Source organism: Lepisosteus oculatus, chromosome 25 (genome assembly GCF_040954835.1).
Source record: "Lepisosteus oculatus isolate fLepOcu1 chromosome 25, fLepOcu1.hap2, whole genome shotgun sequence".
NCBI lineage: Eukaryota > Metazoa > Chordata > Actinopteri > Semionotiformes > Lepisosteidae > Lepisosteus > Lepisosteus oculatus.
In genome coordinates, this window is record NC_090720.1 from 9,164,863 (window position 1) to 9,191,595 (window position 26,733).

At 48.8% G+C, this 26,733-nt stretch overlaps 1 protein-coding gene, 1 long non-coding RNA gene and 1 pseudogene across 2 annotated transcripts; 1 reads left to right on the top strand and 2 right to left on the bottom strand.

Moving 5' to 3' along the window:
- Window positions 1-313: 313 nt before the first annotated feature.
- On the bottom strand, window positions 314-24,256 carry dnajc11a (DnaJ (Hsp40) homolog, subfamily C, member 11a). Its single transcript, XM_006641919.3, has 16 exons — window positions 24,104-24,256; window positions 19,655-19,784; window positions 18,822-18,895; window positions 17,998-18,099; window positions 17,246-17,374; window positions 16,276-16,398; window positions 15,086-15,159; window positions 10,966-11,155; window positions 10,093-10,178; window positions 9,501-9,617; window positions 8,835-8,990; window positions 7,956-8,025; window positions 7,422-7,479; window positions 6,778-6,920; window positions 5,940-6,069; window positions 314-4,968 (listed from the first exon to the last, which is right to left on the bottom strand). The coding sequence occupies exons 1-16, from the start codon at window positions 24,173-24,175 to the stop codon at window positions 4,943-4,945; spliced, it is 1,680 nt and encodes a 559-aa protein (XP_006641982.2). The 5' UTR covers window positions 24,176-24,256; the 3' UTR covers window positions 314-4,942.
- On the bottom strand, window positions 21,338-21,456 carry LOC138225110 (5S ribosomal RNA; annotated as a pseudogene).
- A 78-nt stretch (window positions 24,257-24,334) lies between the features above and the next one.
- Window positions 24,335-25,845, top strand: LOC138225036 (uncharacterized). The gene is made up of 2 exons (XR_011183587.1): window positions 24,335-24,567; window positions 24,935-25,845. It is a non-coding gene; the product is annotated as an uncharacterized lncRNA (long non-coding RNA).
- The last annotated feature ends 888 nt before the right edge of the window (window positions 25,846-26,733 follow it).

A 26,733-nucleotide genomic window follows, 5' to 3' on the forward strand; every position in this document is an offset into this window, starting at 1 on the left:
TGTTTTTCTGGTTTTTATCCTTAAACCAAGTCCTTACATTAGTTCAGGAAGAGTTCTACATATATGTAAAATGCTGTTAAATCTTCTGTTTACCTTTCACCTATTTGTGATTCGCCAGCCTGACTGCCTGCTCTCTTGGGTATTTCTGCATGTGCTATACAGGGAAATATTTGAAGAGGGGAGCTGGCTTATAGTTACACCAGGCCTGATTTACTTAGATAATTAGATAATCAAACACCCTAATGACTACATATGAAATTGCTGTGAATTTCTGTTTGGTTACATATGTAAATAAGCAGACAAGAGCCTAATGTTTCCAGGGCTGTAAGTCTCTTAAAGACTACCTTACAATTTATTCCTTCTCACCACGTGAATTTCAGCCCCTTTTCACATCTACACATTCCGCATCAGCTTGATGAAGCCTGGAACCATGCAGTGGGAATTCTGTATCCCAGCAAAACACCTGTTTTATCCTTATATACACAACTGGAAAAAAAATGCATGTACATTGTAATCATTTTCTAAATACCTCACGTAGAAAAGTACATGTTAAAGCACATAATTCACATGGTAAGTCATTGTCTCATTATAAGGGCTACTTAAGGAAGACGAGATACAAATCACACCATCTCTTTCAGTAACTTTGACTATCCGAGTCAAAATACTTCTTAGGAATCCATCTTTACTGACTGTAGTATGCGGTCTTCAGAAACAGTTTTTCTGAACACCGCTATTCCAATAAAATTCAAAGAAAATACCTATGCAACTTAAGAGATATACAGTCCAAGATTGGTTACTGTTGCTCTTTAATCCTGCTGTCATTTAATCTGAGGTGTGAGGCCATGACAGTGGGAGAAGATCACTGGCCGTGGGGAGTCTGCATGTCTGTTTTCGCCTGAAAGAGGTTTTCAGACCTGAAAGAGGCACTGTGCTATCAGGCAGCTTCAGGAAGTCATATTTCTCCAGCTGTTATCAATACAGTTTGCATGCTTAGTACAAGACATAGCCCATTCATGAACTACTTATGTGTACATCAACGTTTTAAGAGATATAGATAACACAGTGTGTATGAATCATCGCTGATAGGTCAGTTCATACCTTGGATTCACAGAAAGCCCGAGAAGAGCTGGGATATCAACGTTTAAATACTGTTTTTGATACTAGATGGTGCGTCATGTACTAACATGACATTCAAATGTAATTGGACACAAATGGTAAATGGTATCTTATTTCAACTAATATTTAACAACTGATGATTAATGAGAGAACAAAATCCTCAATACCAAAAGAAAAGGAAATGACATCCTGCACAGCTGTTGCAGATGATGTGAAGTGTGTTATGGCTCATCTCCAACCTTGGACCAAGGAGATTAAGGAAACATTTGACCATATAAAAGTTAACAAATGAAAATACATTTGTGTAAAGGAGATGAACTTTGATTTCACATTGTATACATTAATCAATGGGAAAAAGAAACAAGAAAATAAAAAGCAGATGCCTATTTCCTTAATTTATGCTATGCACAATAATGTGTACACTTTTTTGTAGGTCTGCAGTTCGTGTTGATGAATGGGCTGTAGTGATTTCGGTATTTGAGTGAAAGGATAAAAACTAAAATTCATACAGACAAATATTCATACAGAGCCACAGATCACAGAGTAACAACATGTAGCGATGAGGGTATTCAGGTCAAAATATATGGAACCAGTTATTTCCATTGGACAGGGCAAAGTGAAAATGTTCAGATGACTAGCGTGAGCCTATTCCACTTCTAGGGACCAGCACTGAATTCATCTTCCATAAGGATTTAAAAGTTAACTACAGTTCAGATTGATCTGCACTGTAAACGAATACAGGGGGGGAGGGTGTACAGCTCACTGCAATCCGGTATTCACACAAGAAAACATGAAGCTAACGTTGGAACTCTTTACGAGATAAAAAAAGATATGCCGGTTTCCTTGAGATGTTTGAGGTGTATGATTAAAGAAGACATGCATCTTAGGGGAATGAACTTCATTCAAATCAAATCAAATCTTTAACTGAGTTACAACAATCAGCTGCAAAAATCAATCCTTTGGCACATCCAAGAAAGAATAAGCTTAAGCATTTGAGAACATCAGAGGGACCACGATGACAAAGACACCCTTTACCCACCGGTACAATTCGATACCTTTCATCCTGCTTAAGCACACAGCAGAGCCGCAATTAGACAATTTTGCAGCCCTTGTTTTGCCAATGTTAAAAAGTGTACATTGTGCTCTTCCCCTTCTTTCAACTTGCCGAGCACAGGCCCAGCCGTGAGGACGAGGCTGTGGGAGCTCGCCTGGCGGAACTGGAGTGGCAGGAATGGCAGGACGTGACGGAGACTGGCGAAGGGCTAATCCTACCCCCACTTAAAGAACATAAAAAAAGGTTACAAACAGCAGGAGGCTGACTGACCCCCATCAGTCTTGTTTGGTTGCTACTAACTGGTCTGAGGATCTCCTCCGGGTCTCGCTCACACTTCCAAGAGTGGAAGACGTGGGGGGGGGGCTTTCCCCCTGACCCGTTACGGGAGCATGGAAGCGGCAGATTTCCAACACGGCCGAGACCCGGCGCGTAGCGAGCGAGGCGCCGCCTGATCACGTGTACAAGACGGGGCCCGGCCCAGCTCCACCCCCGGGGCGCAGAGCCGCCCCAGCTTGCGCCGGGCACATTTTGACATTGGCCTTCGTGGCGAGGGTCACGGCCCACCGGAGACCGCCGCCCAAACCCTCATTTCCAGCTGTCGGTGAGCGTGCATGCAAAAGGGATGAGGACGGGGATGACCTGAAATATTTCCCTCTTCGGCACGTAATGACAATTGTTTCTTTCCTCAAGTAATCACAAAAGCAGAGTTCTTCAGATTTGTGTTGGTTTTGCCGTTTCTTTTAATCAACAGTCCCAGTGTTTTTTTAATTGTTGGACAGAAGAGTTCAATTCACACTCCGACCTCATGGATAATTACAGTTACTGGAATATTCTCTATGCGAGTCATTTCCTGACTCATTCTGACAGTCTGCGTACATGGTGGAACTATTGCAATATGTCAAAGAAAAAGAAGCGCTCCTGGACACATAGATCTCAAGACCCTGGCCTCCGAGACCATTTGTTCTTTTTCTTTGCCATTTAAAGATTTTTCCTACGTTTCTTTTCAGACAGGTGACAGAGGCAAGTGACGACTCAACAGCAGGGGCCCAATTAACATCGCTGAGCTCCACCCAGATACACCGCAGCCCTGCAGACAGAAGTACCAGCGAGATACCAGGGCCACCACTGCACAGCTCATACTGGGAAATGCACAGCTGTTAATCCATGTGCAACAACCAGCATTAGTGTCTATTACATTATAAAATATATTAAGCCCCACCCCATGCACACATACTTTCGTACATATGTGTAAAGAGGTGTTTTAAAAGGAAATTATTTGAGCTACTTCCTTTTTAAAGCAACGTATGAGAGAGTCTGACAGAGATCAATGGTACCATAAAGTTCCACCCCACGGCCACAAGAGGGCAGTGGGTGCACGAGTTTGCGGTGCTGTACTAGCAGATCATGGCCAGAACGTTCTGCAAGCATTCCCGCAAATCTTTCGCTTCCCTGGGGTTTCCTACAATCCAGCGTGTGCCTGCGCGTGTGTGTTAGGGCCATTACAGTGCTCCAGGCACTCCTCAGCCCTGCATGTTTTCTAGCTTTCTTTGAATCCTGCTGTTCATCAATAGAGGGCTTAGAGACGGCATCCTTCCAATCACGTAACTGGCTTAATTTAATGAAGTGAGAGCCCTGCAGCGATGCAGAGCGCAGTCGCCTGGTGTCTCTGAAGTCTGGAGCTGACCAGCACTGGCCTGCTTGATCAGCGGGAGAAATGCCAGTCAGTTATCTGATGGACATCGACAGCTCTAGAGGGGGCAGAGACGAGACTCCTGCATGAATCCACAGAGCCTGCACCGGTGGCGACCAGCCCTGGCGCCAGTGGCTTCACTCGCAGGACAGAAGCAGAGTATAGAAGACGGCAGCTGCCCTCTGCTCTGCGTTTCAAGCAGCTTCCTCCATCATCAGACAGAGCAGCGCCTGGCAGGTGGGCCAGACTGGGCCGGACGCTGCTCTGTGGGAATAAATGCCCCCCAAGACGTCAACCGCCCACCCCAGTAAAGTGGCACCTCGTATCGAATAGGAGCCGATTCCGCTGATGGCTTTGAGAAGGCATGCTTCCAGTCTGTGGACTACTTAGCGGAAGTACGCTACTTCTAGTAGTGCATAGCTGACACCCTGTCGTGAGCCGCGCGCTCTTTAAGGAACAGGACCGCGCCAGACAGCCCCCTCGTTTCCCACGAGGAGTCCGGTCTCCACACTGCCACAGCCAGGACCCATCATGCCCGCCTGCGCCCACCACTGCGGACAGGTCCCTGGCCAATCACGTGGCGCCCTTCCCTTCAGAGCTGGGGCTCCTGCGCTGGCTTAATCAGTGGGCACACCTGAGGGGCTGCAGGAAGACGGAAAACTTCTGCAGATCACACCGCCTGGGCAGTGCAGACAACATACTGGGAGTATATGCCAACACACACGCATACAAATTCTGGACAGATGCAGAAATGCACACTGTATGTATGTACATACAAGAGAACGATGTACATGGTTTGGTGTGAATTTTTTTTAAATAAGTAGCAGCTGGTACATTTTCCGGAGCACTTCATGTAAAAAAAGCTTTGCAAAGTCTTTACCATTGCCAAAATATGCCACCTCTGTATTACAGAACAATATCCAGAACCACATGAATGAAAGGGGTCGCACAAGGGTCGCTTGTCCAGGCCTGGGAGCCTGCAGGTCTCCAAGCCGCGCAGCCCGAGTCTAACCCATCCCTCCCTCTGTCTCGCTCTGTCTGTCCAGGGTCTTGTCCCTTTTTAGCCCAACAGCCACAGGCTCCTAAGTGTCGGCATCGATCCTGTGAGCTGCAAGGGGGAAAAGACGACAGGGGCTGATTGAGGAGAGCGTCCTTCTGGAGCAGGAGAGGAAAGGCAGTGTCATCGCCTTTCACACAAAACCACAGACGGCAGGACGGTGCCCGAGGTGCACACAGGCACTTCTCCGGCACGTAGACTGATTTTGAATTAAAAAGAGCAAAAAAAGTGAAACTGTCTGACAGTTCTACTACTTGCAAGAGAAACGGCAAGAAATGATTAGCAGAGACGAGAAAAAAAGACAGCAGAACCTGTTATTTTGCATAATGGATTAGCCTTGCATGATTTTGCCTTTGGCTCTCTGTACACAGCACTGTCTCAGAGAATATATTCTGATATACTGCATACTGACACTGATATTAGTTTCTAGGAAGGATCTTCCCACCAGATCTGCAAAACATCACTAAACCAGCAGCGATCTGGCACTTGACAAAACTGCAGCCAGGAGTTGGTCATCCAACACTTCACACACAATAATATACGTTGACAACAGACGTGTGGGAGGCGTAACAGGACGTGGAACAGGGTTACAGAGGGAACGTCTTTTTTGAGAACCCTCTACCCACTGAACCCCTGTCTGTTCTAGTGGAATCAGGTAGCAAGGGGGAGCTGCATTCCTGTGTGAGGGGGCTCAGCACTGGGTAATGAGCTCGCCTCTCGAGGTATGAAAGCAGGCCAGCACAGACCTGAGTTACTGAAGTGGCTGGTTTGATTGCTAAAGGAAAGCTAGAGGACAATAAGGTTAGAGGGCTGAAAGCAGGTGAGGGGCTCCCAATGGTGGAGCCAGGTCTGACTGCTGCTGACCTTAGTAGAAACTGGACACTTAACACACGCTGGAAATCTAAGTAATGACTAACTGGGAAGAAACGTGTGTGAGGGGCTGCTAGATCGGAAGACAACTGCAAGATCTCAGTCAGTGGCGATGTGGCACCCCACAACAGCCACAAAGGGGCGTAACTCACATTGCTTTGGTATCCTAAGCGCCTCCGTGTCTCCCGACAGGACCTGGTGCATCACGCCCCGGAACTGATACAGCACCTTCAGGCCCTTCTCCTCTCCCACACAGGGGTCGTAGAACCCGGGCAGGCCCGCCTGCAAGAGACAGGAGGATGCAGCGTCAATCAGCTGCCGTGGCCGAGAGCCAGGAGCAGGGGCCATCAGTCATTCAGCTCAGTCAAAATCCAATTCTGAATGATGGACTACTCATACATATTCAACCTTTTTATTAAAAAGTGCTATATTATCACACGTTGAGCCTCTGGGAACAGCAAGAACGCCTTCAACAGGACAGGGTGTTTCCCAATGGGGCTAGAAATATCCCGTCCCTATCGGGAGCTACCTTCTGAGAATAATGGCGAGGGACTGAACTGCATGTTCCCGCAGTTCACAATACGAGCGAGTAGACTGCTCTAATATAGACCATTCACATCTTAACTTTATAAAATGTTTTACACGCTATTCTTAACTTCTTCTTACGGCTTAACGGACTTTTCAAGCCTACCGCCTTAGAACAAAGTGTAACGTACATCAAGTTTGGTATAATGCACACAGAGAGGTTTAACCTGTGTATTGTGCTTTAGGTCACATTCATGCTTCACAAGTGGTGTTCTGTCATTTAGCAGGCTAAATGTTATATGCAAATGCATTACATTAGCACCACTGTGCCTGTCATAAGCAGTGTGGGCTGTATTTTTTTACTGTACATCCTGAACAGGACATCGCTGCCCACAAGAGCAGTAGGCTGATGTTGACTGAGCACGCTGTACTGTACGTGCTGCAGGACGAGCTGCTGTGCTTTACCTTCGAGGCTTCAGTGAGGATAAGTTTGGAGTCCTTCACCAGACACTGCAGGGGCACCGTCACGTCGATGACCTTCGCCCTGTCGTGCCTTCGGCTGTTGTCCGTCACGAATTTGCCATACCAGGCGTTGAGAATGATGAGGCCTGGCAAAGGATACTGGTTAACGCTCGTTACCACCACCATCATCATCATGAAAAAGGAAGGTCTACAGCCACTTGAATTTAGTTTGTGTCAGCTCAGACACCCACCAAGCAAGAACAAAATACTCATGCCTAGTCCCTCCATTCTGGTATTGCATTTACAGCGTTTTTCTGTGGTATATTCCTCATCACAGTTACATAGTTTGGAGATTCAGCAGTTCTGCTACAATGTTCAGCAGCAAACTGTTTTTTTTTTACCTGACAGTTTTCTAGAAAATACCCCAAAAATACAAAAGCAATTCTTTGTCTTTATTAGCTCTGTGACTGACGTAAAACTAGCTAAGCTGTTTTTTTGATGGGACACAAAATCAGCTGATCGTGGAAAAAGCTGAAAACCACTAATACGACACTTCATTAAAATAATAAGCAAAACTATGAAGGCTTTTCCTGACTCAATAACAGCCAAAATCCACTAATTATTTCTTCAGCTGTTAATCCACTCACCCATCCTAGATTCCTCTGCTTCGATAATCCTGCGGACCGACTCCTGCATCAGCCGCACCTGCGTAGGAGGACAGTGGGAATTAGGCCCTTCACACTTCTTTTCCTGGGCCAATATACGAAGCTCTTACTGAGCATTAGATAAGCTGTGGGTTCTGTTAAACGGTCCAATGCAGTAACAGTCTGCTATAACCAGGCTGCGCTAAGGGGTCCTGCAGTATTAAAAAAAAAAAAGAGAAAATCCACTACACACCGAGTTCTCAATCACTCCTACACCAGGCACGTAAGTATCAGCCTTTTGCATCAGCTCCTGCCTGGTGCACAAGGTCTGACAAACAGATGTGCCCGATGTTCTGTCGCTACTGTATAATCGGCATGTCAGCCTACCTAGATCCCTTCTGTTACTTATTGCTCCATGTCTCCTTGGCTAGGAGTCCTAAACCAACAGCTTGGTGTGCACAGCTGCCCAGCCCAGCTCAAACAGACCCTGCTGTCATCTACCAGGTCTCATCAGCTTTCTTCCTCTTGAATACTTACAGCCGACTCTGCCTCCTGCTTTTTCCGGGCGATGTCCGTGGCGGCACTTTCCCTGTGCTTCTCCAGCTCCCTGCACAGGGAAACGTGCAGAAAGTGTGGGAGGAGGAGGAGGAGGAAGGAATAGAGAAAGGATAAGAATCAGAACGGTGGCGCACCCGTGCAAAATATATTACAGCATTTCAAGGAGATGGACCGGGGCTAAAATATCGAACCACTGAAACTGCTGGAGCCTCAGCTGATGCCAACAAGCCTGCGCAGACGTTTCAGGCTAATTGTACACGAGACGTCAGCGGACCAAAGAGGAAATTAAGTTTCCAGGAGCACCGGAGACCGGAAACAGGAGAGTGTCTTTGCACGGGGGATGTGAGAATCTAGAGTCAGCTCCCCAGATGCGAGGCTGGGATACAGGTGCCTGGGCTGAACACAGGTCTTGCACTGAAGCACGAGTGGATCCAAGATGGGACATCGTGGATATAGCTATCGTTTAGGTGGAATTTACTGGTCTACAGAGATCTGCATGGAGTACAAACACACAGAAGACATGATGGATGGATTGATTGATACCTTCATCATTTCCTTTTTTTTAAATTATATAATGTCAGCATGCCCAAAAGGGTAGGACAGCCAGTTGACCTTGGACCCCCTAGAGGTTTTTTTCCTCATTAAAGAGTTTTTGGTTCCTCTCCTCCATTGTCTTCTGGTCTTTTCTGTTCTGTATTGACAAAATGTATCATCAATTGCATTTTTAAGCACCTTGGGGCAACCTTGTTGTGAAAGGCGCTATATAAAAATAAAATAAATTGAATAGAATGGAGTGTGGCACCAGCTGTCCCCCCCAGCTTCGGGCAATGGCGATGTGACTGGGCGAGGCAGGCTTACTGCTCCTTCTGGCTGCGCATGTAGGGCTTGATGATTAGCCGGTGGATGGCCAGGTAGAAGACAAGAGGCCCCACCGTGGCGTAAAACACGGCGCTGGGCAGGAGCTGATCCGTCAGGTGGATGGGGAAGAAGTACGTCTGGCTGGCTCTGTTCAGCCTGTGGGGGGGGGAATCAGACAGCAGCCGGGGGTCAGAGCTGGCGCAGAGCTTACAGGTACCCGTCACTGCTTCGGGTCTCGGAGGACAGGAGCGGGCAGCTTCACCAGCCCACGCCAGCCACCGGTGAGCAGCGCTGTAGCAAATCAAGCCCATCTCGGCACGAGAAACTCCAGCCAGACCGTTCATTTTGTCTGAGCTCCACCCAGGAGACTACAAATCGTTGGCTGAAAACAATGGGCGATTGAGGAATCAGAAAATAAAAAACAAAAGACTAACAGTGCATTAATGCCCCTTCGTGGTGAAATAGCAATTAGCAATTCTTGTCATTTTTCCTCTATAGATAATGTCGAAATTCCCTTTCAATTCTGTCATTATGTATTGGAACTGCATGTGCATATAACTTTGAGGAAATTACATAAAATTACTGACAGAATTATACATAAAAATGGATTAAAAAATATGGAGCAACTGGTGCAAAAAAGTGGCTCTAGAACGCTCAATAACGTACTTGATTTTGAGGGACACACCCTGGGGGACCCCGACACTGACGGTCGCCCCCAAAACACTGTGGCGGCTGATCTTCCTCTCAGCACCATATTCAACCACGGTGCCGAAAAAGCCCGTCCTGCAGGGCGAGACAACAAAGGAGACATCAAAGAGAGTCGCACCAGACCCGCTGACCCACCCCAACCAAGCCAGCACACTCCTCTTGGTAGGCAACCATCACCAATCCCACTCACACAAACACATCCAACTTCAAACAATATCACAAAGAAAGCGATGCTCATTCATTACTCTTTGCACATGCAGAAGCAGGGACAGATAATCTAGGACTGTGGAAAACTGGGTATTTAAGGTGCCTATTCAGAAAAACACATTATAAAACCCGCTGAGCTATGAAAGCAACTTGTAAACTGTTGTGTGACAGTTAACAACCTTACAAACTAAATCCCAGATCCTGCAAGCTTTCGTTGAAAGCCTGCAAAGAGCATCATTTTTAAACTGCTTCTTCTTCCGCGCTGCTGAACAGAAGCACTCGAGAGTCAGGTCCTGAAGTCAGCGCTGAGCTGCGCGGGCGCAGTGTAGGCAGAGGTTCTCACTTGACAGAGCCCTTGATCTTGGTCTGGTCCTCATCCTGGAATTTGTACTGGTAGCTGAGCATCATGAAGGAGTGAGGGATCCCCAGCTGGCGACAGAGCAGAGAGAGCCGGTGAGGAAGGTGTGGCTGAGCTCAGTCGGACCTGAACTGCACTGCCAATTCTAGTGTGCAAAGCATGCTAATTGTTCATAAACCTCACACCATGCTGAGATAAAAGCATACTGTGATATAGCACTGGTTTAAGACACGAAAATGTAAAAATGTGAACTTCATCCCCCCCCTCATATAATATCATTTGGAAAATATTTCAGTAAACCTAGGCCCTGATGTGTGAGCCATTATAATCCGCCAAGCTCAGAGGCGGGCGGTGAGCAGCAATAGAACCGACTGGACAGCAGTGCTCAAAAGCCAGAATACTGTTCGCCCTACCACAAAAACAACATGGAGGGACAAGGAATAGCAAATCGCTTGCGTTTATACAGCATTTTACACCTTTATCGTGCAGGAGGGGACCCCCTCCACCTATCACAGGTTGAACTAGGGGGAAACCCTGGGCATGGCTGGACTGCGCAAGCCCAAGGAGGAATTCGGCCAAGTCGCCTGGGTTGACACTCCTGCTCACCCGCTGTATTTAAACCTCCCATATTAGACTGTACGGCCCTGATGGAAACAGGCAAAGCACCAAGCAGGAAAGCAGCAGCTGAATGCACATTTCAGGGCCCGCGGCAGGCGGGACACGCCCCACTGCTCCCCTGCTCCTAGTCCCAGGCCGGACAGACGCCTCCACCCACAGGCACGTGTATGACTCCCAGACTGGCTGTTCTTACATGCACAGGCCCGAGCCCCGGGCACCGAGCCCCGCCTGCGCTCTCACCTGCAGCGCGAAGGTGAAGTGGCTGGTCTTGGTGTCCCTGACGATGCTGGTGTTCATGGCGGACTGCGTGCCCCAGCGCCACTGCAGGTAGCCCATGGTGTTCTTGTCCAGGTGCCGCGCCAGGACCGTGGTGAGGCCGGGGCGCACGCCGCGCGAGGAGAACTGCAGGCCGCACTGCGAGGTCACGAAGCTGCGGGGGGGGGGCGAGGAGAGTCAGGGCTCCTGCACGCCCAAACCCCGGCGTGCTTTCACTACACCGAGAGCTGAAACCCGCTGTCGCCTCCAGAGAGCACCACTGGGGGGCGCTCAGTGAGTGGCACATGACACATTTACATGGGGCGGAGCGGTGGCTCTGTGGCTCAGGATCTGCGCCTGTGGCTGGAAGGTTGCCGGTTCGAATCAAGCAGCTAGCAGAGGAATCCTACTCCGTTGGGCCCCTGAGCAAGGCCCTCAACCCCAGCTGCTCCAGGGGTGCTGTACAATCGCTGACCCTGTGCTCTGACCCCCAGCTTCTCTCCCTGTCTGTGTGTCTGTGTGTCTCATGGAGAGCAAGTTTGGGTATGCGAAAAGACAAATTCCTAATGCACGAAACTGTATATGGCCAATAAAGCGATCTTATCTTAATTTTATCTTATATACCGAGGGCGCTCTGCAATGCTAGCTAACAGCCTGAGGAACCACCTTCCTGGCCACATCTGTGAGAGGAGAGATGCATCGACTTAGCTTCCCTAAAAAACACACAATGTGCTCCTTATCTCTCAAACGGTCCTATAACCTCATTGTCATCTACCTCGAGATCCACATAAAGATGTTAAAATCTCAGCACTGCCAACCCTCCGTAAAGCACTTTGCCCTTGGTGTCCAATATGAGCCCCCAGCACTCGCCATATGGACAAAGGCCCTACCATCCCAAGAAGGCCAATCGACGTGCATCCCAAGCAGTTCATATTTAAGAGTCTTCCAGACCGTACTGTATAGGCACAGTGTAGTTTAATACAAAGACTTTCATCATTTCATCTCAAACTGTCCATGCACACTTTAGTACTCCCCCAGTGTATGTGGAGTGCTCAGGGATTCTTCGGAATAAAAAGAGCTTAGAAATACAAACCATTCCTGTTAATTACAACAGAGGCTGACAATCCTTACACCGTGAATCAAGGTATTATTGACTTAATTAATTCTATAGAACCTAAAGAGAGTAAAAAGATTTTTTTTTTAAAACGCTACTGCAATATTTCAGGCCAGTCCCCAGTTTATTCTCGTGTTAAATTTGTTCATCCACATCCGGGGGAAGATTTGAACTGTGGGGAGGGGAGAAAGCTTTGAAAATAACAACCCAAAAAAGACCACAGGAGTCAGGTCACCTTTGCAAAATAAACTTATTTCTTTCTTCTATAAATAACACCAATAGGCGTGAGGAAAGTTTAAAACCAGCGCCGGGGCATTATTCCCCTCTTTTTCATTAAAAACCTATTTTCCCTCTTCCGCAGCGCACTGCTCAAGAACAGCGCGGCGGCTTCTGCTTTGGGGAGGAAGCTAAATAAAATCTGCCCGCGACTCGGCTAAGCAGTTACTGTGTCAAGTGTTATAAAAGGACCAGCTCGCGCTTGGTTTCTCGCCCTCCTACGAGAGGAGAAAGCCAGTAATTGAAGTGGAAAAAAACAACAACACAGGTTTCATATCCTGCGTGTCCCAGGAGTAAACAAGGTGGCATGTCCTTTCCAATAAACTCATGTGAATCACAGAGCCCGGCCAGCCTGTTCTGCTCTGCCAGGTGGATATTTTCTCCTGCTTGTCCTAGATAGCAGCTGGACCAGATCCCAGAACGGAGCTACTCCGCTGAAATTCCGGCGGGGCGAGGGGGGTGGGAGCACTGCTGTGATTGCACTCAACCCTAGATAAACAGGGAAAAGCAACCAGCAATTCTTGAGTGGACAGACACTGTTTAAATGCACGGTGCTTGTAAGCACATAGCGAATGGTTATAAATGAGACAAGACTGGCACACCTAGCCCATTCGGTAGCCAGTGGTTAATCAATCACAGGATCATCCAGCCCTTAATTGAAAGGCTACTGGCTTAAACTACCTGGCTGGGCAGTTGGTTCCATACTCCCATCAGCCTTTACTGAAGAAGTGCCTCCCCTCTTTCAGTTTTCATTGCAACGTCTACGGACCACTCAGACAACTGTATCTTGAGACCGAGGTACTACACTGTATTTGCCTGTGACTTTGATTTTTAATACAATGACCATAGGCAAGTCACGAAAGATGTTAAAGTAGAAAGATCAATTGTGTAAAAACAAACAGTTTCTCGGCTGTGTTTTTATACTATGCAATACTGTTTTCTCTAAGAAAGAGGTTTGATAACCTCCACACTAAGCCCAATATAGACGTATAACTTCTAAAACACACCATTTAAAACTCACCCAAGGGACAAACGTCAGGCTTACTGATTTATCAGAACACGCACCTTTAATTTCAGGAGAGCTGAATGCAGGATATGAGCAAGCAAGATGAACCACTGCCTTATAATAACAGTGTCAGGGACCAGTAAAAATGTGCTATAAATCAAGGGCAATGATGTAACACAGGGAATTAAAAAAAAAACACTGAACAGACAGGCACAGCGTAGCATAGCTCCCCCTTCAAGGACAGAAATATATCCAGGAACATGCTACAAAAACAATCAGGAAGATGATAAACAGTGTACGGTATTTTGTGACTAAAGCATTTAAGGGCACAGTACAGCTCTATATGGAAGAAGGGTCAATGCCTTGGGCTGTAGTGCTAAAGGAAGAAGAAACAGGCCATGTGCTGCTTTAATCGCTGCTGCTGTGCTGACTTCTCCAGGGGTCAGCAACACCTGTCAGGGCTGTCAGACAGCAGGCCTCTAGCTTAAAGAAGCCTGTGTGCTAGACAGAGGAGGGTCGGAGAAGGATGTAAGCAGCGTGGAACGTTTTAATTTTCTAGCCTACGCAGAGCATGGATGTGTTCAAAAACGCCGTGCTTTCAGTGGTTAATATACTGCACACATAGCAAGGGGAACAACTGACTACACAAAACATTTCAGGAGATCAGCACACTGAAATAATGAGCACTGAGACGTCAACCGTGTGCACTTTAGACGCAAGCAATGCTTAGGCTCTGTAATTAAAAGGAAACCGCAATCTTTCTGTACAAGCTGAAGTATCAGTGGACAGGAACCATGTATAGTTACACCCTCCTTTCAGAAAGCCTACCCTGTTCAGTCACACAAAGATGATCTTCTGCTGTTGCCGGCATCGTAAGATTTACATGTTTCTCTTCCTGCAATACGATTAGATGGTGGAGTTGAGGAATCTCAAGACTCTCTTCCTCTGCTGTCAGTATTGTTTATTAATCAGACTCACACATGTGAAATTGATTAGAACAGAGAGTCAGCCCAAACACATGCAGTGAATATTAAATAAGGAGCTTGAGTGACTCAGAAGAGGTTTGTGTGATCACATAAAATATCTCTAGATGCTTGTGATTGTCAACCTCTGTGCTAGATTACTCGTCAAAAAAGAAATACAAAATCCGTGGCAGGGCAATTACCACATTTTTATAATACATTTCATATATTTGTTTTTACTGACAATACCCTGGGTCCTGGTTGAATTTCTATCATTAATGTGGTGTAATAGAAGTAACATTACTACAGACAGGGAAGAAACCCCTGTACTTGACAGTGATGCAATAAAAGGACGGCGATAAAGTAGAGTGATACATACAGTAAAGGGGTGTGTGCTTGTAAAAACAGCTTCAAATGTCAGCAATTTATCCACTAAAAGCATTTTTATTTTCACATTTAGACTACAGGCAACGCCGGCCAGCACATTTTTCTTTTACACTGGACCAGTCGCTCCAAGTTTGGAAACAACCGTACAAAAAAAAAACGTCATTCCTCAAGTGGTCACTTAAGGACAAGCGTACCAAACTGGACAGAACTGTGCTCGGAAACTGGAATATCCACTTAACGGGAGCTTGGGTAAATCTCGACACCAGTGTACGACCTGAACCTTAAGCTCTAAAACCAATGCTAATGTTAGTGCACTCTGTGCTCTGTGCCCCCTGCCCCTCTGCCAAAAGCAGGACTCACCAGCGTGGCGTGAGGTTACGAAATATCTTCATCCCAAAGAGTGGGCCATGCATGTCCCCAGCACCAAACTCCACCTGGAGAGAACAAAGCCCACTGAGACTCGGACATGTGCTTGCCAGGCTGGAAGATCCCCCCTTGCACAAACGAGTGGCTCTGTGGTGCCGCTTCCTCAGGGTTTCTGAAGGCTGAAACTCTGGGAGGGTGGAGTCACTGCGAGCTTCTGGTGTCTCCGTCTCCAGTTACTGAGAGCATCAGCATGAGTGTGTACTGTATGTCAGCGGAGGATGATGGTCTGTGTGCACTCGTCACGAGTGTGCACATCAGTGTCCGGTAGAGTGAGAGGAGGTCTGTCTGTGCACACCAGTGTCTGGATGCCTGTGTGCGCTCATCACAAGTGTGCACACCATTGTCCGGATGAGTAAGATGTCTGTATGTGCTCGTCACAAGTGTGCACACCAGTGTCCGGATGAATGAGAAAATGTCTGTATGTGCTCGTCACAAGTGTGCACACCAATGTCTGGATGAATGAGAAGATGTCTGTATGTGCTCGTCACAAGTGTGCACACCAATGTCTGGATGCCTGTGTGTGCTCATCACAAGTGTGCACACCATTGTCCGGATGAGTAAGAAGATGTCTGTGTGTGCTCATCACGAGTGTGCACTCCAGAGTCCGGATGAATGAGAAGATGTCTGTATGTGCTCGTCACAAGTGTGTACACCAATGTCTGGATGCCTGTGTGTGCTCATCACAAGTGTGCACACCATTGTCCGGATGAGTAAGAAGATGTCTGTATGTGCTCGTCACAAGTGTGCACACCAGTGTCCGGATGAGTAAGATGTCTGTGTGCGCACACCAGTGTCCGGATGAATGAGAAGATGTCTGTATGTGCTCGTCACAGGTGTGCACACCAATGTCTGGATGTGCTAGAGGGTGTCTGCATGCTCTCACCATGAGTGTGTACACCAGTGTCTGGAGGAGTAAGAGGGTGTCTGTGTGTGTACTATACTGGAGCACTGGGACTGAGAGACAGCAGGGAGAGCAGCCTCAGCTTTCCCAGGAGGTCTCCCATCCAGGTACTGACCAGGCTCACACCTGCTGAGCTGCAGTGGGCCGCCAGCTGTGAGCTGCAGGGTGATATGGCTGCTCACCGCCTGTAGCTGCACACGCACGCGTCCGGATCTGCCCTCACCTCTCCCCAGCCCTTCGCGGAGGTGACGCGGCGCAGCGCCAGGCTGATGTTGCCCCCTCCGTTGCCGTTCTGCGTGGAGAGCGAGCCAGACAGGATGGCGGTGTCCGTCGTGGTCAGAGGGGCCTGCGGAGACCACATGGTCACTCCTACTGCCGCGTGTGCACCACGCCCACGGCCCACTTCGGCTTTCGTGGACCGCAGGCTTGCACAAGCAGCCAAGAGCCGCTTATTCCAGACAAGTTGACACCAGGACGCACAATCAAAGGTGAACAAAAACTGGTTGACAAAAAAATTAATTATTCAAAACACAGTAAAAAACACTGATTCCTCCCACCATCCCCGGTACCCCCACTGTATTTCCTACCAAAGCTCCCCTAAAATGACATCCGAGAAGTAAGTCAGATATTCCACACAGGTAAGGACTACAGCAGCAGTCTGAAGAGTGGGGCACAAACACACTCTTCTCCCCTTGGGCAAGCTAGAACAGGCCCTCGAGTCCTCACATCAGTGCCCATACCCTTCAGTAATCTCTTCCATTCAATCTCTTCAACCAGAGGTGAGGGATGTTGGGAAAAAGGCCAACAGCGAGATAGCTGAGCTGGAAGGCAAACATGCAGACACTCTGGTCCGCCATGACTGAAGTTGGATCTCATTGGTCTAAGCCATCCATTTAAAAAAGCATCACTGCCACTGCCAGTTTTTTTATTTGCCGAATCGCTACAGACTCTTATTCAGTAGGTCTATAGACAGTCACACAACTCGAGCAATTAAATGCCATTTCTATGCATCGTGGTATAAACCTGATCTCTCGGTGATGCTATCTCGACATTGATGTGGCGTATCTCCACTGTGCTACATGCCTGTGCAACGAAAACAGCTTCCAGCAGAAGTAAATAAACAGCTCCTCCAAAGGCTCCAAACCACCGGGCAAGCAGGCAGGCTGCGACGAGCTGGCGGCTGTGGGCTGTACCTCTATGGACTGCGAAATGTGCATCTTGTTGATCTCGATCTGTGGGAAGCCTCCCCCTGGCATGTCTTCATAATCTTCTTCGTAGTGATCGAAGAGGTCAGTGGCATCCACTCCCACGCTGATCGTCCCCTGAGAGAGACACGGCCGGCACAGCACAGAGACACCGGCTCAGTTTGGGCAGGTACAGGTACACACAGCACAGAGACACTGGCTCAGCTTGGGCAGGTACAGGTACACACAGCACAGAGACACCGGCTCAGCTTGGGCAGGTACAGGTACACACAGCACAGAGACACTGGCTCAGCTAGGGCAGGTACAGGTACACACAGCACAGAGACACCGGCTCAGCTAGGGCAGGTACACGGACACACAGGGCCAGAGCATTTACTTCATTTATACCGACAAGCACTCAATTGTTGAAATGAATGAAAAGACTGGACTGAAAAGACTGAAACTTTATTGTGAGTTTATTACGATAAGTTTTGTTTTAAAAACTGTGCCACCTTATTGTCCGTTTTAAATCTTACGATACTGGATTGAGTTCTAACTGAGCAATGTTGGTAAACGCTGTTTTTGTATCGTGGTATTGTACCATTCCTGTATTGTACTGCTGTCATGCGTCTGATACGTTTTGAGCTCTTCATGTGCAAGAAAAATAAGGGGCAACAAAGGTTCACTCAGTTCATTCGAACAGACAGCCAGCGAGCGTGGCGAGAAGACGGGGGGCTGATGAAGACGGCCGCTCTCCTCACCTTGGGGTTGGTCCTCTGCTGCAGCCGCCTCTCGTCGCGCTCTCTCTGGAGCCGCTCGAACTCCTCCCGGATCTCCGCCGGGGTCCTCTTCCTCTCCACCACCTGGAAGCGGGAGGGCAGCGGGGCCAGGAGCCCCGACTCCGCGTCACCGGCAGGTAGCGCAGGGCGCCGGGGAGAGGCCAGCAGCTCGGCCGGCCTACCGGCTCCGGGGATCAGAGCTCATCCCCGGCGCCGCGGGCTCAAGCCAGCACATCTCCCCTAGACGGGCGGCTGGGCTCCTGCAGACGACCGCAAGCCCCAGCAAGCGCTGCTGGTACCCATTTACACCACGGTCAAACACAGAGCAGCAGCAGCAGCAGCACAGATGGCTACATCTGCAAATCCACTGCCTGCGGTCGAGAGCTCCAGAGCACCACGAGCAGGGGGCACAGCCCTGCCACAGCAGAACAACAGCGATGCCCACAGAACGGCTCTGACTCACAGCCCGCGCCCGCGTGCGGCACGCCCAGACACACCCGCGTCCGACCGCCCCCAGGGCCCGCGTGGACCACACGGCCGGGCAGGAGGCGGATCGACGGCGGAGGGGGAAATCGGAGCGCTCCACGTGTTCGGGAAGCGTCGCCGTGATCACCGCAGCAGGGCTCAGCAGGGGATGAAAGCAATGCCCCGGGCCTTTGAGAAAGACCACCGACCGCAGGTGTACACCGTATAGGGTGCAACTGCAGTCCGCTGTACTGTTACTGCAAATTGTGTTGGCAATAAGAGATGTGTGATCACCACACCACAGAGTAAGGAATGACTGCGTTCTGCATCGGCGCACTTACCTCCCACCCTTCCACCTCCAGACCCCTCTTCCCGTAGACATCGTAGATGGCCCTGGACTGTGGATCGCTGAGCACTGCGGGCACACAGAGGGAGAGGGAGTGGGAGGGGGTTAGAGGGCAAAACCAATGTGCTTCTCCTGAACCTCCCTACTGGCCCAGAGCTGGCCAGGCTGCATCTAAAGGCTGAGGGGTGAGGAGGAAGGAGAAAACAGCAGCCCTGCAGCTCACAGCTGGCAGCCCCACTGAAGCTCAGCAGGTGTGAGCCTGGTCAGTACCTGGATGGGAGACCTCTTGGGAAAGCTGAGGCTGCTGCTGGAAGAGGGGTTAGTGGGGCCAGCAGGGGGCGCTCACCCTGCGGTCTGTGTGGGTCCTAATGTCCCAGTATAGTGACGGGGACACTAGACTGTAAAAAAGGGACCGTCCTTCGGATGAGAAGTAAAACCGAGGTCCTGACTCTCTATGGTCATTAAAACTCCCAGGGCGTTTCTCGAAAAGAGTAGAGGTGTAACCCTGGCGTCCTGGCCAAATTTCCCTTTGGCCCTTGCCAATCATGGCCTCCTTATAATCCCCATCTATGGATTGGCTTCATTACTCATTACTGAGAGCTGATGTGCTGTGAGCGTTCTGGCGCACTATGGCTCCCGTTGCATCATCCAGGTGTAGCTGCACAATGGTGGTGGTGGAGGGGATCCCCATTACCTGTAAAGCGCTTTGAGTGGAGTGTCCAGAAAAGCGCTATATAAGTGTAAGCAATTATTATTATTATTATTATTATTATTATTATTATTATTATTAAAACAAAACCAAACTGCGAGCTTCGCCAGCCTGCTCACCTTCGTAGGCCTGGTGCACCAGGTTGAAGAGCTGCTCCGCCTGCCTCTTGAGCTCGGGGTCCCTGTGCTTGTCGGGGTGGTAGAGCATGCACAGCCGGCGGTACGAGGCCCTCAGCTCCTCCTGCGTCGCCTGGATACCGCAGCGAGAGGGAATCAGGACAGAGACATCAGAAAGCTCACAAACCGGAGGAGCAGAAGAGGTGGCACATCCTACTTCATTCGGGTGCTAGTTAGCTCACTGGCTTCATCAGCCTGCTTCCTGCTGCATCGGCGTCCGAAACAGGCTCGGACGGCGCGGTGCAAACACGCAAATCAGGCACAGATGTTTAAAGTCCCAATTTCGCAGAACAGTTATTCAATCTCGGGGACAAAATAAATGAATTGGCGGGATAGAAAAAAATGACACATTTGGAATAAAGCACAAAATCATGAACTTTGTGAAGGTACTGCAAGTCGCCATGTTGTCAGAAACTCGAATTCGCGTTCCCGGGAATCACAACGTGATGTGGCCCTTCCTGCTCCCTAGTCCCCATAATGAATAAAGTAACGGGAGGAATGAGCATATAAATACGGGTTGTGCAGCAGATATTTCACCACAGAAATGTTCCAACGTGATCTGCATGCAGAATTAACAGAATTAACAAGTAAGTAGCGTTTGGAGGCAAAACCATCTCAAAATCAAGAGTAATATTTCTTTGGATTGAAGGAGAATGCATTCCGCTTGTTTACAGTGTCACAGGAAGTTTTATTCCCTTGTGCTAAAGCGCAGAACATGGCCCTGCGCAGACCTGGGAATTTTGTCTGTTTTGTGTTAATTGGAGGTTTTACGTGTTGCTGCGTACATTTGGCTTTCAAAAACAGTGACCTTCAAAAGTCAGTGTTAGCCTCTCCTGTCTGACCTGGGGACTCACAGCAGTGCCCTGCTCTGACGGGCCCGGAGAACTGAAGGCTCTGAAGGGACCCAATTCAAGCAAGCATTTCAAGCCCCCCCCGAGTGCAGCTAGCGACCGAAAAAGAGGCAAGTAGGGTCCCCAGCAGCCCCGCCTGCCAGACAGGAGAACGTGCGCTGGAGGGAGAGGGAAGTCCGAAGAAAGCCGGAGCGCCAGCACTCCCAGCTGTAAGGGATGGAAGCGAAGAAGGGAGGAAGGGAGAAAGACAGAGGACGAAGAGAAGAGAGAGACAGGTGTTTGTGTGGGATACGAACGGCGTCAGTGTCCTCTCGTGGGCCGGATAAAGAGGGAGCAAGCGAGAAGGGGGGAAGGGACAGAGTGCTGCCGACCGAGACGCGTGAAGAGAGGCAGAAAGACAGGAAGAGAGAGAGAGAGCTCTTTGACAACCCAGCTCTTTCCTTCCTTGAACTCTCGACTGCCCGAGGCCATCACCTCCCAAGCCCCAACCTTCGGTAATAAGATCACTTTATTGGCCACGTACAATTTCTTGCATTAGGAATTTGTCTTTTCGCAGACCCCAGCTTGCTCTCCCTGAGACACACAGACAGGGAGAGAAGCTGGGGGTCAGAGCGCAGGGTCAGCCATTTATAGGGCGCCCCTGGGGCAGCTGGGGTGAAGGGCCTTGCTCAGGGGCCCAACGGAGTAGGATTCCTCTGCCGGCCGCGGGATACGAACCGGCAACCTTCCAGCCACAGGCGCAGATCCTGAGCCACAGAGCCACCACTCCGCCCAAAGCTTATAGCACCTGGTATTCCCAGGCCGTCTCCCATCCAAGTACCAACCAGGCCCGACCCTGCTTAGCTTCCGAGATCAGACGAGATGGGGCGTGCTCAAGGTGGTGTGGCCCTAAACAGCCAAAGCAGTCACTAAGACCTCAAGGCACCTCGGCCAAGCCCCACACCGAGCTGTCCAGACTGGGCTATTTATTTTAATACATGTCGGACAAGCCCAGCAATCAAAACCTTCGTTCCCCACCCCCTAGTCGCGAAACGAGGCCAGCTTTCTCCATCTATAAACCGATAATGACAAATGGCCTCACGGGCTATTGACAAGTGAGAACAGTTTAATTTCTCCATAACAGCTTTCTTTTCCAATACAGCATCAGACAGGCAGCTTCATCACGCTGGAGGCAGCTAAGGTCATCTGTTCAATACAGCAAGAGTGATAACTACCTTCAGAGAGAGTTATAAATTTCAGATACAGTGAGAGCAGACGTCCTTAATGAATATGCATCACAGCCATTTTATGCCTCCAGCTTATTTTTAACCTCAAGTGCTTAAACTTCCCTGTGTTCAAGATGATGAATTTAAATGCCCTCCCTTCACGGATTCATAAGAAATGTCGGATTTCAAGGTACTTTGAGGCCCATGCTTATTTGCAGTCAGCTGTGTGCAATTTCAAGCTAAATGGCATACTGTCCAAACAGTTACTAATCATGTAGATTGCCAGGGCAAAGAAAACAAAGGCGTTTAATGCAGAAATAGAGTGGAAGATACTGGCTGAGTAACGGCCCAATTGCTTTCATCCATTACAAGCACTTATCGAAATGCACTGGTATTATTCGCTCCACATCTGTCTTCAGACGCAAAGCCTGGCGCTCCACAGGACACTTTCACATAGACACAGGCCCAGCACTCGCTAAAACCTGAAACAGCTGTACCCACTCTGCAAGGCTGCCCAACTTGCTGAACCAGTTCACTTGCTCTTCTAGAGCGCAGGCCGATCTCTCCTGCACACCGCTCACCTGTTCAATACCCACACATCCCTCCCAGCACCCCGGCTCAGCCCTGCCCCTCTGCCTACCACACAGCAGGGACCCCTAAGGGTAGCAAGTAAAGTGGTGGGCGCACTGAGAATAGCAGCTACAGAAGCAGTGGCGATAAGTGGTAAATGAAAAATGGTGCTCTTGTCACCTAAGAGCCTCAACACTCCCTGAATGCATGCTCTCCCTCCTGAGAAGCCCTTTATCCAATTCAGACAGCATGCTAGGGACAGAACTCAGGCTCCAGCACTGCAAGGGGGGGTAAGATCAACCTATCCAACTACTGTTTAACCGTTTCATCCATCTCAGGGTCAGGGGGAGCCGGAGGCTATCCCAGCAGGCAACAGGCACAGCGCAGTGTACCCAGGGCAGGGGCCAGTCAACCGCAGGGCACACCCAGAAACCCCCACACGGGCCAGTTTTCCCAGAAGCCAGCATGGAGGAAACCGACGCACCTGGAGGAAACCCATGTGAACATGGGGGGAGCATGCAAACTCCACCCAGACAGACCCCCAGGGCCCCAGTGCTGTGAGGCTGCTACTTTTTACTTTATCGGTTTCATTTTCATTTATTACTTTATTAAGTTATTTTACTTGAAGATCCTCAGCGTCTTTATGTTGTGAAATATGTGACATTCCTCAAATGAGCCTACTGCCCAAAGTGCTCTCAGCTGTCAAGGGTTAGTGGAATGTGGAAAGTATCCAAAGGGTGTCCACTAAGAACCCAGCTGCTCTACAGGAGAAGGCACTGGTTGAAATAAACATGAACTGGGCACACGATGTAAGAGGTCCACATGTAGCCAATTCAACAAACTTAATAATTATTATCGAGGGGTTTATCCTAATAAAACCTCCTCCTGAATAAAGCTTTGAGCCATTCCAGTGCATAATGTTGACAACCACAAAATGAAACGTGTTGGTGCTTCTCTTCCTTCCCAGTTAAATCCATTAGAATTGCATCTACTTTTTCTTTAGAACACCTTCTACAGAAAGCAGCAGATTGCAAAGCCTGAAAATGGAAACAAAAACAAACTTATTCCACAGTATCGAGGCACGTTACTCTGCTGCTGTCGATGACAGAGGAGTAAAGGTGCCCAGCCGCAGGACAGCAATGGGGAGAGGGTTCCACAAAGTGTTAACTGCACAACTGCCACAAGAGATAGTATAACTCGTATTTCATACCGCCACAACGGCGAAGTACTCGAACACGCCTAGATATAGACAGATTTTGGACAGTTTTACATCAGTAAGGAAAAGCCTCGCTCGTTACACGATACCTGTCTGAACTCATCCGTCATAGCTTATCTGTCAATTATGTAGACACAATGAGAAACATTTGCATCTCCAGAAACATCGCTTTCGATCTCCCTGCTCAGCCTGACCTCATGTGCAGAATGAATTATTGACAGATTCGTCAGGCACAAAGTCATACGACCGGCGCGGAAAGAAAGCGAAACCAGAGCCCTAAGGTCGTCACCTCTTTCACTAAAAGGTTTTATTTGGATGTTGTCCGATATAATCAGTATACAAAGGTCCGTTTACAAAACCACAAACCACCCAGAGGTCTGTCAAAGAGCTCGCCCGGCTGCCGTAACTGAACTCTTGAATGATAAGCGAGGGTCATCCGAGTCGGCGGCTCCCGGGCACCGACTCCTGCAAACACTGCCAAACCAGCCCACACCGCCTCCTGACCGCCTCACCGCGGAGCCCCGTGGCCGGGCGGGAAAGCACGCCTCACCTCCCTCCTGACGTTCAAAAGAGAATAGTAGTCATCGTTGTCTAAATCCTCATCTCCCAAGGCCGCCGCCATGCCTGCAACCTTTCAACTCCGCCTCCTGCCAGCGACAATTTGGCTGCGTTCGCGACGCTGCGCTCGCGGAAGTCTGCGCGGCGTCTGCGCAGCCTCCGCAGCCAACCCGCCCGAGCCTGGCGCCTGCGTCAGCGCAGCCGGAAGGGGCGCCGCCGGGCCCCGCCGCCCGCGAGCCGGGCAAGAATCTGCGCAGCCGCGCAGCTCCTCCAGAAGGCGGCAGCGCAGGAGCAGCCGGGGAGCCAGAACCGGAAGAGCGACGACTGACAAAAGAAGAGAGCGGCTACCCGCAGATACCTCTCATTCCACCCTCCAGCGCCACCTAGCCAAGGGGGGGTGAAACGCCTACTACTTTCGCTTTCAATGTGCGTGTCATTTCGAGCGACGGCAAATGAGTGAGTCGTAAATTGTAACCATAAGAAAAACAAACACGTGCTATTGTTAATGTACGAGTGAAATGTCGACTGATAATCTAGGAGTGCTGTGTTGTTAGTGAATGTAAATTAAGAATCGGTTGCGCACCTCCGTCTCACCCTTAAATATTGTGAAAAACGCCCACTAATGCAAAATAATTACGCCTATCAATAAAAAAAGAACAGTTTTGCTCTTGTGTCTAGGTGTTCACATTGACACATCATTTGTATCTTTTAGACAATGCGGGAAAGCAATAAAAAAAGGCAAAAAAATGTTCAGATACATAGTGAAAGGAGTATAATTAACATCAAGGGATCAGTCCAACGGTTTTCTTACCTCTTAATCCAGTTCAGGGTCACAGGAGAGCTGGAGTCTACTCCCGCAGGAAGCACAACATCACGGGGCAGACAGACACAGACACAAACACCAGGGCCACTCTTCCCAGAAGCCAGTGAAGCCACCAGCATCTCTTTGGACTGTGGGAGGAAACCAGAGCTCCTGGAGGAAACCCACACGAACATGAGGAGAACATGCAGACTCCACACAGACAGCACCCCAGGGCCAGTATTGAACCCAGGGCCCCAGCGCTGTCAGGCAGTGATGCTGAGCGACCCATGTCAAGGGAGGGTTAATTCTTTCACACACTAGAGAAACATCCTTTAGAAAGGTGCGTACAATTGTTTTCTGGTGTTATAGAAAAGATATTACTGCTCTGGAATCGACCAGAAGGTGCAGTCTGGGACTTAAGGGAATGTCCTACACCGACAGGCTGAAGGAACTGGACCTATTTTTTTATCTTAGGGGACTAAGCTATTTCAAAGCAGACAGAACCATCCTAACACTTTCCTATAAGTCTTGTATTGAAAGTGTCTTGATATATTGTCTTCCTGGCTGGTTTGGCAACATCAGTACGATTGATTGTAACAGGCTGGGAATATTAGTCAAAATCAGTAGCAAATTAATCGGGGCAAATCAAATCACTTTAAATATCCTCTACAACTAGAGGGTAGCACAGAAAGCAAAGTGTTTTATTGATTATGTCGCCTCTGTGTCCCCAGGTGTATTACTGATAGACACAGGAAATCTTTCCTTCCCAGAGCAATATCTCTTTCAAACAATTATCGTCACTAACTTCTCCCTGATCTTGCTGTGACACTGTTGCGCTGACTTCTTGGTTGCTGTCATTGCGTTGTTATGTTGGGAGTGTGCTGTAAAACGAATTTCCCCAAATGGGACAATAAAGCTTGAATTGAACTGAATTTGAGTCTTGAGATTGCCTGAGACTGCCTGATACAGATACAGTATTCACAATCAGCACAGAGTCAACACTGTGGACTTCTTCAGGATGAACAGTGAAACATGAACCAGAGAACACAACCCTCTTTGCACAGAGGGTTGTGGGAGAATGTAACAAGCTGCCCAGCCATGCTGTAAGAAACAGTAGGATGAGATTCAATTTCCTCCTCACTACCAAACAGGCTGAATAGCCTCTTCTTGTTTGTAGCTGTTCCTGTGATATTTCACTACTATACTCAGGGTGAGTCACAATATAATGCCTTTTCATTTCACAGTATATATAGAAAGAGAACAATGACACATAAACTCATTAAGGGGGCTTTCTTTATTTCTGAAGTTTTGGACATGTCATTAGAAGATTAATATCACGTGTCCTTAAAATACATTAGATGGTCACTTGTTGGTAAACACTTTTTGCATGACAAGACAAACATAACATTCGTTTTTACTCGCACAGCAAAGACTATTAAATCGAAACGTGTTAGGCATGTTACCGCATGGTGTGAAGCTTGTGAAACACAAATCAGATACAATGACATCCACTTATCCTGCGACGACAGCTGCCCACGCTTCGTCTGCACAGACCAATTTTAGAAATCATCTCTGCCCTGTTTGTTTGGTTACTCATTCCTTTGTGTCTGTCGCTCCTAATGTGCTCTAACACGTGCGTGCAAATTTCACGCCACTACTTATACTGGGATCAGCTCTATCGATACCATTAGCAATCCTTGCTTTGGTGATCTACAAATCTGCCTGTGTCATTCGCAGGCTCAAGTCAGTGACCGGGCAATTCAGGCACAGCGCCATCTGCTGGTCTGGAGGTGTCCTGGCACGCTGCTTCTTAGGAGAGC

Bases quoted from the DNA above. Each gene is read 5' to 3' on its own strand.
- dnajc11a (XM_006641919.3), bottom strand. From the start codon at position 24,175: ATGGCGGCGGCCTTGGGAGATGAGGATTTAGACAACGATGACTACTAT. The intron at 19,785-24,103 runs GTGAGGCGTGCT...TGCGGTATCCAG, and splicing joins TTTTGAACGTCAGGAGGGAG to GCGACGCAGGAGGAGCTGAG. The intron at 10,179-10,965 runs GTGAGAGCGCAG...CTCTGTCGCCAG, and splicing joins ACTTCACCTTCGCGCTGCAG to CTGGGGATCCCTCACTCCTT.